Source organism: Cherax quadricarinatus, chromosome 1 (genome assembly GCF_038502225.1).
Source record: "Cherax quadricarinatus isolate ZL_2023a chromosome 1, ASM3850222v1, whole genome shotgun sequence".
In the NCBI taxonomy this organism is placed as follows: Eukaryota; Metazoa; Arthropoda; class Malacostraca; order Decapoda; family Parastacidae; genus Cherax; species Cherax quadricarinatus.
In genome coordinates this window covers 75,041,921-75,053,451 of record NC_091292.1, presented here as the reverse complement: position 1 = coordinate 75,053,451, position 11,531 = coordinate 75,041,921, and the positions used below count along the sequence as shown (strand labels likewise).

At 43.2% G+C, this 11,531-nt stretch overlaps 1 protein-coding gene across 2 annotated transcripts in view; it reads left to right on the top strand.

Moving 5' to 3' along the window:
* The first annotated feature begins 202 nt into the window (after window positions 1–202).
* LOC128688916 (uncharacterized) overlaps window positions 203–11,531 on the top strand; it is a 46,837-nt gene continuing 35,508 nt past the window's right edge. The window contains exons 1-4 of one of the 2 annotated variants that reach the window (XM_070082845.1): window positions 203–2,390; window positions 2,847–2,933; window positions 3,755–3,916; window positions 9,978–10,106. In XM_070082845.1, the coding sequence (XP_069938946.1) occupies window positions 2,379–2,390; window positions 2,847–2,933; window positions 3,755–3,916; window positions 9,978–10,106 (390 nt within the window). In that variant the 5' untranslated portion in view covers window positions 203–2,378. The remainder of the gene's footprint in view (window positions 2,391–2,846; window positions 2,934–3,754; window positions 3,917–9,977; window positions 10,107–11,531) is intronic. The other variant, XM_070082854.1, reaches the window with a different exon arrangement.

The window sequence follows — 11,531 nt, the reverse complement described above, 5'->3', positions numbered from 1 at the left end:
GGAGAAACTTGAAGAACAGGAGGAGAATGAGGTAATCAGTCCCTCAACCTTGAGTCGATGTGTTCAGTCCATCAATCTATTCAAGATTGATGGACTGAACACATCGACTCAAGGTTGAGGGACTGATTACCTCATTCTCCTCCTGTTCTTCAAGTTTCTCCTACGTATGGACTGATGAAGCCACTGTGTGGCGAAACGTTTCTTCAATAAAGATACCTAAGAGTTGCACATGTGTCTAATTTATCAACATGTCGGTTCTCTGAATCATTCATCTACAAATAAAATCCTTCCCTGGGTTTACCAATGTTTCACTTCCTTTAGCAGATACAAGTTCAACACTTTCCATAGTCTCGGGTCCTGGTTCATTTAATGTGGTAGCTGCGCTGCCGACCACACAGCAGCACAAACAACCTTAAGTCCCTTAAGACATTCAAGGGAATATTGTGCTAGGAAACTTCCATACATTCTTTTCCTTTGTTCACCTGTAGATATTTACAGGTTTACATGTTTACTGTACATATTACTTGCACAGAGTTTTGAAATAACGAAGAAAATGCAATAAGGGTCTTGTTATCTGGCCACCAAGGAATCTGCAGCAGATTAGTTAATAAAACTGTACTAGCTTACTTGGTTGGAATACTTTTTTATATACAATACACTGCTGTACTGCACTATTCAATACAGTGATGTAGTAATGCACAATATTTCTTTTTCAAAATACTGTACAGTATTCTGTAGTCAGTTGTGTTTATTATTGTTACCCAAAGAAATTACAAAATGTAATTTAAATGTATGTATTCATTCATCTTATCTAAATTTAGCCTAGCCTAACTGAATGTTTACAAACTTTTTTAACATTAACTTGCTAGGTGCTTCATGTTCACTCACATAGTAAATTATGAGGATGAATTTAAAACGTTATCTTTAGTCTTTAATGCACAACACTAGTAATAGTTTTCTTAATACAGTTATATATGTATAATATAATTGTACTCTAGAGATGCCTTAATATGTAGTTTTAATTCCAGTTTTCTGCACAGTAATAAAACATAAATGGTTCCTCTTGCTCTGATTGTTTATGCTTCAGCATGTTCTGAAGTCCAGGATTTTTCAAACTCTCACAGGCATTTGCGCTCTCTGATTACAGTACTAACACGGCTTTTGAGCCATAGTTGGCAACATTGTTGGTCTTCATTAGTGACCAAAAAATTACTGTTGCATCGAACCACATTTAGAGTTTTGGCCGCCTCCTCTTTTCATCACTGCTTGTTGTGGGAAATTACACTGGCATACCAGTGCACCAGACGAACTAGACTCTCATGGTTATGTTATGAACAGACAACTGGTTTCATTTTCCAAGAATTGTTAGTCATACTGTCAGTCCAGCATCTCTTGATTGTCTCGTTCAGTTGCTTCCTTCAATGCCTGAAATGGCTGCTTTATCTCTCTTCCTTTCTAATAGTTCCTTAACTCCAGACAATTTATGACTTGCTCCGTCAACTCTGGCGCTCCATTGCCCTCCTTTCTACCAATGTCCTCTCATCAATCTCTTGCGTAATTCTGAATGATTGTTATTCATTTAGATTTTTCCTGGTGAAAGGCTCGTATTGTTGCTTTAATGTGCCAGTCTGTGGGGATAGAAGGATTTCCTTGGTTGAATGCAAGCCTTCAAGCTTATTGATGGGGTACACCAAAAACTGGTCTTTGAGGCCTGTTGACCCAAGCATTATCGGGAGAATATGGTTGAGTAGTACTGATGAGAATGAAGGTTTTCATATGCTTTCCCACTTTATTTTCCGTCTGTTGTGTAGTCCTTGTATCCTTATTGCTTCCTCAGCATCCCTGGTCCACTGCCTTGCAGTCTTACTCTCGAGATGTGCTTCTTCTGTGCCATAATGCCACACTAGCAGAAAGCACGTGTACGGACCTTGCTTAGGCGTTGAGAGGTGAGAATGGTATAGATGGTATAGATGTCAATGGTCCAAGTCGGACCGAAACGTCGTCGTAAGCTTCTCTCTTTTATATGCGGGTTATTTGTGTATCGTTCCAGTCACGGTATTGTGCCTTTTTTTTTGTTATTTATGTAACTGAGGCATGGCCTATTCAAGATTCCTACCTTGAATATGCCTGTAATACAGATATACATTTTTCATTAGGACCAAATACAAGCATATACAAGAAGAGTTTCTCTTCATATCTCCTAGGCCCCTTCCCCTTCCAGAAAGGTTTCCACCCTTAAGCCCCCACTATAGAAATGCTAGCGCCGCCCCTGACTGGAGATTACTCTTTTGCAGACGAAACACTATCGTGTGGCAGACAATCTACATTCGTTTTTTTCCACTGAAGCTACATGGTTTGAACTCACAAATGATGCTGTAATGTTGACAGAGGTTTGTATCTAAGGAAAATTCCCATCTACCGTATACTGAATTTTACATTTTATATTAATGATACAGTATGTTGCGGAAATAAAAGGTTGTTTCTTGAAAATTTAAGAAGTATGTGGAATACACGTGTCTGTGGCAGGAATTGCTCTTGGCGTATTATTGCCCTTGGCTTATTAAATGTGTCATGCATATGTGGAAGAGAAATAATACAGTGGTACATCTGTAATTAATGCATGCCTATTATCAGTGCAATGATGTTATTTTAGGCCAAATTTGGTTGTGAGTTGTCCCTCCTTATGCTTCAACCACTATACACCTGAACATGAGAGGGCTGTACACTTATTTATTTTTGGCTGTATATTTCTTTCAGTACTTTTATTTTTATTATTGTAAGTTGAGTTAAATATGACTTTATAGAATCGTACCTAAATTTATATGATTTGTTATTGTAATGTTCAGCAGTGGCAGGAAGGTGAAGACCAAGCCAGGAGAACACAGAGTTGTGCAGTACTCAAGGTGTGGCTTGATTACGCTGAGATATTCGTTGTAAGTTTCAACTTGGAAATTTTCTTTGTTAATATTTGTCACCATGGCTTTTAATCCTGATTTTTTTCTTTAAGGCTATAATTATGCCTTATTGGGTAATTTAAGAAGATGAGTGAGTTTATCGAGCGAAGAATATGTTTGGGTGAGGAAGGTGATATAGATCTGATCACGGTAATGTTGTATTATTATAATATTAAAATAATAATTATAGATGTGTACTCACCTAGTCGATTCAAAGCTCCTGGCTCTGCCTCTTCACTGGTCACTACTAGATCACTCTCCCTTTCTGGCTAGATTGTTCTCTCCAACGGATTTTATACATTTACAGTGCTATGAGCTCTAATTTTTTTAATGCTACCGCAAAATACCAACTTTTTTTGTTGATATCAGTACCATAACAATTAGCCGATACCGATACTCTGACACACTCCTAATATTTGTTATTTCTATAGCTTTGCATATTTCTTATTGTTATCATATTTTCTGATTCACCATATATCATGCTATGTGCCCTTTGCTGCTTTATCTCTTGATATTTTACCGTATTTGCGTCTTTTTAATCTCTATGTTAATGCTATTACTGATGGTCCCTTTATCTTAGCTAAAAACAGAGTGAATAAGACAATGTTCTCTATACTACACAGTATATGTTCAGATTAATGCATAATTATTGTATTTGTATGAGTGAAGTGTCTCTGTAAAAATAGAGTAATCTGCAATATGTAGGAGACATTAATGAAGCTGATAAAATATATGATTGTTCAGGTTCTCTGTTTGACTGAGGTGGATTTTAACATTCCGAAAATTACTACGATTTGCAGTTTGACCAAAAGTTGGATATTCGGCTTAAAGTTGGCGGAAAGTCAAAACAAATGAGCAGTTCACTTGTGTATTCCAATGGCCAAGAAGGAATACGAATTGAATTTGAAGAGGGCATCGATTTCCTTATTGCAGATCCTCAAAAACAAAAGTTAAAAATCCAGGTAAGTACTTTCTTGAATTACAGATACTATAACTTTTGTTAATCAGGGTTATTTTGTTATATTATTGAGAAGATTAGGTTAGGTAGGTTTGTTCGGAAACAGGACAAGTGTTTCCTAGCGCAGGTCTTGGTCAAATGATGACCTGCAGCTGGAGCGTTTAGTTCATCTGACCGGGGTCTTTCGCTGGCTTATCCGTTCATCCTTTAAAAATTAAAGTTATGATTATATCCATTTTTGAATCTTTGGTTTTTGAAAGGATATCTAAGTAAAGTCTGAATAGAAGTATTGTATTACGGTCTTTGAATACACATCCTCTGGTATAATAAACATGGTATTAAAAGGACACAAATGCAACTAATGCGACATTTTATTGTGGCAACGTTATATGGAACAGTTGGAAGCTGAACGCTTCACTATCATCCCCACCAGCGTCACATGGTACGTTGTTATGTGGACGACGTCCTCATAATAACTCCCAAACGTGTTGATATAAGAACATAAGAAAGAAGAAACACTGCAACAAGCCTACTGACCTATGAGGAGCAGGTCCATGTCCCCCATCCCCGGATAAGCCCAATGACCCACCCAGTCTGGTCACCTCCACTCAAGGAAGGAGCACGGCACCAGACCCAGCAGCACAAGCTAGTCAGGTCCAACTCACACCCACCCACACCCACTCATGTATTTATTTAACCTATTTTTAAAACTACACAACGTTTTAGCCTCAATAACTGTACTCGGTAGTTTGTTCCACTCATCTACAACTCTATTACCAAACCATTGCTTTCCTATATCCTTCCTGAATCTGAATTTTTCTAACTTGAAACCACTGCTGCGAGTCCTGTCTTGGCTGGAAATTTTCAGCACGCTATTTACATCCCCTTTATTTATTCCTGTTTTCCATTTATACACCTCGATCATATCCCCCCTAATTCTACGCCTTTCGAGAGAGTGCAGATTCAAGGTCCTCAGTCTATCCTCATAAGGAAGATTTCTGATACATGGGATCATCTTTGTCATCCTCCTCTGTACGTTTTCCAGAGCATTTATATCCATTCTGTAATACGGTGACCAGAACTGAGCATAGTCTAAATGAGGCCTAACCAAGGATATAAAGAGTTGAAGAACAACCTGAGGACTTCTATTATTTATACTTCTAGATATGAAGCCAAGAATTCAGATATGCGGAATCTTCAGGCAAGACTCAACGCAGATGAACCGGCTCTCCAGTTTACATTTGAAGAAGAGTCCAGTAACAAGCTACCTTTTCTAGACGTCTTCATTCACAATGTAATAATAATATCTTTATTTACTATAAGTACATGTACAAGGTATACAGTCCTAGCTGACATCAGTAACATATTACTGTACAGAAAGCCGCTTGTTATGCAGAGCATTTCGGGCAAATTAGGTCAGTTTTGTCCCAGGATGCGACTCATACCAGTCGACTAACACCCAGGTACCCCTTTTACTGATGGGTGAACAAAGACAACCGGTGTAAGGAAACATCCAATGTTTTCATCCCTAATAAGGGTTCAAGTTTACCGGAAACCTACAAACAAAAATGATCTCACACACTTCTATTCCAGCCAAGATTCTAAGATCAAAAGAGGCATCATCATCGGATTTTTCCTAAGAGCATACCGAATTTGTAGTCCTGAGTTTCTTAACGAGGAGTGTATATATATATACCAAACCCTCACTGATCTACATTTTCTTTTCTTTTTCATTAAAGACTGCAAAAAAAGACTTTCCTTCAGATCATTAATTTTCCACGCACCAACATCACTCATAACAAAATTATAATCCTTCCCAGCAGCCAGGTTTCATTGAACATTTCTAAAGTACTCTCGCAAGCTAACACTGGAGTCACCATCGCAACCAGCACTCCCATAAAAGATGTAACTAGGGCAAAATTGAAGGACCATAAACTAGTTATTGCAGGAGTTTACACTATACCCTGTGGAGTCTGCGACAGAATGTACGTAGGTGAAACACCAAGAAGCATTGAAACACGTCTCAATGAAAACATTAAATCCCATATGTAGGAACGATAACTTAAACAACGCCTGCGTACAACAACGGAATTCCGCCAGTCACCTCATGAAATCAATGACGCCCGATTAGTGATTAAAGAACCTAATTTCCGTAGACGTAAATGCCTTGAATCATGATTAACCACTATTTCTAACACAAGAAAAATGAAGGCAGCTTCATCGTCTCTGAAGTATTAGCAAGAATCCTCCTTAAAACAATAAACCTGCCATCACACAGTTGTTGCCGCTGATACTACATAAGAACACAAGAGAGGAGTAACACTACAACAGGCCTTCTCAAATTCAACATACTAACAAAAATATTTGCCCAACCCATTTTCATGCTACCCAAGCAGTAAGCTCTAATAACCACTTGTATTATTACTACTACTACAACCATTAATATTACAACTACTACTGCTACTTTTACAACGATTATATTGTGCCTTACACCTCACTCTACAGCCTATGTATACCCCCTGTGTCCATGTATTGTTGTATAGGCTTGACTAAGCTCCTGGAAAGCGAAACGTTTTCACAATAAAATGTCGCATTAGTTGCACTTTTGTCCTTTTACTTAACATTGTCAATATCTTGACAATATCATATTTTGTACAATCTTGTTTTACTATATTATAATCATATTATCTGCATGCTCCTGGAGCATCACTTCCAGGGTGGTGCTGCATGCTCCTGGAGCATCACTTCCAGGGTGGTGCTGCATGCTCCTGGAGCATCACTTCCAGGGTGGTGCTGCATGCTCCTGGAGCATCACTTCCAGGGTGGTGCTGCATGCTCCTGGAGCATCACTTCCAGGGTGGTGCTGCATGCTCCTGGAGCATCACTTCCAGGGTGGTGCTGCATGCTCCTGGAGCATCACTTCCAGGGTGGTGCTGCATGCTCCTGGAGCATCACTTCCAGGGTGGTGCTGCATGCTCCTGGAGCATCACTTCCAGGGTGGTGCTGCATGCTCCTGGAGCATCACTTCCAGGGTGGTGCTGCATGCTCCTGGAGCATAACTTCCAAGGTGGTGCTGCATGCTCCTGGAGCATCACTTCCAGGGTGGTGCTGCATGCTCCTGGAGCATAACTTCCAGGGTGGTGCTACATGCTCCTGGAGCATCACTTCCAGGGTGGTGCTGCATGCTCCTGGAGCATAACTTCCAAGGTGGTGCTGCATTCTCCTGGAGCATCACTTCCAGGGTGGTGCTGCATGCTCCTGGAGCATAACTTCCAGGGTGGTGCTACATGCTCCTGGAGCATCACTTCCAGGGTGGTGCTGCATGCTCCTGGAGCATAACTTCCAGGGTGGTGCTACATGCTCCTGGAGCATCACTTCCAGGGTGGTGCTGCATGCTCCTGGAGCATCACTTCCAAGGTGGTGCTGCATGCTCCTGGAGCATCACTTCCAGGGTGGTGCTGCATGCTCCTGGAGCATCACTTCCAGGGTGGTGCTGCATGCTCGTGGAGCATCACTTCAAGGGTGGTGCTGCATGCTCCTGGAGCATCACTTCCAGGGTGGTGCTGCATGCTCCTGGAGCATAACTTCCAGGGTGGTGCTACATGCTCCTGGCGCATCACTTCCAGGGTGGTCCTGCATGCTCCTGGAGCATCACTTCCAGGGTGGTGCTGCATGCTCCTGGAGCATCACTTCCAGGGTGGTGCTGCATGCTCCTGGAGCATCACTTCCAGGGTGGTGCTGCATGCTCCTGGAGCATCACTTCCAGGGTGGTGCTGCATGCTCCTGGAGCATCACTTCCAGGGTGGTGCTGCATGCTCCTGGAGCATCACTTCCAGGGTGGTGCTGCATGCTCCTGGAGCATCACTTCCAGGGTGGTGCTGCATGCTCCTGGAGCATAACTTCCAGGGTGGTGCTACATGCTCCTGGAGCATCACTTCCAGGGTGGTGCTGCATGCTCCTGGAGCATCACTTCCAGGGTGGTGCTGCATGCTCCTGGAGCATAACTTCCAGGGTGGTGCTACATGCTCCTGGAGCATCACTTCCAGGGTGGTGCTGCATGCTCCTGGAGCATCACTTCCAGGGTGGTGCTGCATGCTCCTGGAGCATCACTTCCAGGGTGGTGCTGCATGCTCCTGGAGCATCACTTCCAGGGTGGTGCTGCATGCTCCTGGAGCATCACTTCCAGGGTGGTGCTGCATGCTCCTGGAGCATCACTTCCAGGGTGGTGCTGCATGCTCCTGGAGCATCACTTCCAGGGTGACGCTGCATGCTCCTGGAGCATCACTTCCAGGGTGGTGCTGCATGCTCCTGGAGCATCACTTCCAGGGTGACGCTGCATGCTCCTGGAGCATCACTTCCAGGGTGGTGCTGCATGCTCCTGGAGCATCACTTCCAGGCTGGTGCTGCATGCTCCTGGAGCATCACTTCCAGGGTGGTGCTGCATGCTCCTGGAGCATCACCTCCAGGGTGGTGCTGCATGCTCCTGGAGCATCACTTCCAGGGTGGTGCTGCATGCTCCTGGAACATAACTTCCAGGGTGGTGCTACATGCTCCTGGAGCATCACTTCCAGGGTGGTGCTGCATGCTCCTGGAGCATCACTTCCAAGGCGGTGCTGCATGCTCCTGGAGCATAACTTCCAGGGTGGTGCTGCATGCTCCTGGAGCATCACTTCCAGGGTGGTGCTGCATGCTCCTGGAGCATCACTTCCAAGGCGGTGCTGCATGCTCCTGGAGCATCACTTCCAGGGTGGTGCTGCATGCTCCTGGAGCATCACTTCCAGGGTGGTGCTGCATGCTCCTGGAGCATAACTTCCAGGGTGGTGCTACATGCTCCTGGAGCATCACTTCCAGGGTGGTGCTGCATGCTCCTGGAGCATCACTTCCAGGGTGGTGCTGCATGCTCCTGGAGCATCACTTCCAGGGTGGTGCTGCATGCTCCTGGAGCATCACTTCCAGGGTGGTGCTGCATGCTCCTGGAGCATCACTTCCAGGGTGGTGCTGCATGCTCCTGGAGCATCACTTCCAGGGTGACGCTGCATGCTCCTGGAGCATCACTTCCAGGGTGGTGCTGCATGCTCCTGGAGCATCACTTCCAGGGTGACGCTGCATGCTCCTGGAGCATCACTTCCAGGGTGGTGCTGCATGCTCCTGGAGCATCACTTCCAGGATGGTGCTGCATGCTCCTGGAGCATCACTTCCAGGGTGGTGCTGCATGCTCCTGGAGCATCACCTCCAGGGTGGTGCTGCATGCTCCTGGAGCATCACTTCCAGGATGGTGCTGCATGCTCCTGGAGCATCACTTCCAGGGTGGTGCTGCATGCTCCTGGAGCATCACTTCCAGGGTGGTGCTGCATGCTCCTGGAGCATCACTTCCAGGGTGGTGCTGCATGCTCCTGGAGCATCACTTCCAGGGTGGTGCTGCATGCTCCTGGAGCATCACCTCCATAATGGGACTTAATACTCTATTGAAAGAAAGATGCTTTCCAATGTTTTTTGTGATACACAGCTGTACGGTAACAGTGAACAGGTCTCTTATATCTCTCCAATTTGGTTTTACCGAAAGGTGGCAGAGAAAAGACAATTGTTTCGAACACATTAAACACAGACTAAAATATCCTCATACAGTATCTGGAGTTTATCTGGAGAGAGTTCCTGGGGTCAACGCCCCCGCGGCCCGGTCTGTGACCAGGCCTCCTTAGGTCAGTGTCCCAGGATGCGACCCACACCAGTCGACTAACATCCAGGTACCCATTTTACTGATGGGGAACATAGACAACAGGTGAAAGAAACACGTCCAATGTTTCTACTCTGGCTGGGAATCGAACCCAGGCCCCCACCGTGTGAAGCGAGAGCGTTAACCACCAGGCCACCAGAGTATGCTTGCTGTTGTTTCACAGATGTGTAAGATTAAGCACAAAGATGAAAGCATCATATAACGAAGAAATGGTTTTGTGCCGCCATTCTCTCTACATTACTACATGTAATGGAAAGGACATGCACTCAACATATTTATTTTTTTGTGCTATTATGTGAGTGGTTACAGTTAATGATGTTCTTGTTTTCAGATTCTTGGCAATATAATTCAGGAAACTGAGAAAGAGTTGAGTTTCCTACTGAATGAGCCTCACATGAAGTCAGCTCAGCTTATTGAGTTCAATACTGGAGAAAACATCTTCGTCCACTTAACTCTTTATGTAAGTACCCATAAGTGTCAAAGATCCACAATCGTAGGCAAGTGGGACAAAAGTTACCGTAAGTAGATATTTATCCTATAGTACTGTTACTGACCAATTGGCTTTTGCAGGGTCTTCAAATTTTGTCTGATTAGCTTTATAGAGTGAATTTTTAACTGCAGCACTCTCCTAAGATTGTACTACAAATTGTAGATTACTAGGAATATAGATTATTCCATAAATTTATTACCATAAGTTTTGAACCAAGTGAGACAGTACTTGTGGTGGGGGACCTAAATTCTATAGTAGGTATAACTGTTACGGAGGGAGTAGTAGGTAAGTTTGGGGCGCCAGAGAAAAATGAAAATGAGGAGCCTCTAACTGAACTATATATAGAAAGGTTTGGTAATAAGTAATACATATTTTAAGAAAAAGGGGATGAATAAGTATACAAGATATGATATAGCACGTAATGAAAGTAGTTTGTTAGATTATGTATTGGTGGATAAAAGATTGATGTGTAAGTTTCGGGATGTACATGTTTATTGGAGGGCAACAAATATATCGGATTATTATTTAGTTGTAGTTAGTTAGAGTAAAAGGTAGATGGAGCAAAAGGAAAACGGCAACAGCAAGTAAAAAGAGAGGTGAAAGTTTATAAACTAAGGGAGGAGGAAGTTAATGTGAGATATAAGCAACTATTGGGAGTAAGATGGGCGAGTGCAAGTATGGGAAGTTGGGGGGAACGGTTGAAGAGGAGTAGAATAGTTTTAAAATGGCAGTGTTAGAATGCGGAGCAGAAATTTGTGGCTATAGGAGGGTGGATGCAGGAGGAAAGGTGAGGAAATGATGAGGTAAAGGGTGTGATAAAAGAAAGGTTACTTATGAGAGATTTTTACAAGCAAAAGTGATATAAGAAGGCTGGAGTATCTGGAGATTAAAAGAGAGGTGAAGAGAGTGGTTAGGGAGTGCAAAAGGAGAGCAAGTGATAGAGTGAGTGAGGCGTTGTCAACAAATTTTGCTGAGAATAAGAAAATTTTTGGGGCGAGATAAATAGGTTAAGAAAGCTTAGGGAACGAATGGATTTGATAGTTAAAAACAGAATAGGGGAGTTAGTAGATGGGGAGTTGGAGGTTTTGGGAAGATGGTGGGAATATTGAGGAACTGTTAAATGTTGATGAAGAGAGGGAAGTAGCAATTTCATGCATTGGTCAGGGAGGTATTACATCTTTTAGGATTGAAGAAGAGCCGGATGTGAGTGTGAGGGAGATGCAGAGGGGGATAATGCAGCTGGAACTGATGGGATTATGACAGAAATGTTAGAAGTAGGGAGGGGGGATGTAGTTTTGGAGTGGTTGGTACTTTTGTTTAATAAATGTATGAAAGAGAGGAAGATACCTAGGGATTGGCAGAGAGCGTGTATAATTACTTTATATAAAGGGAAGA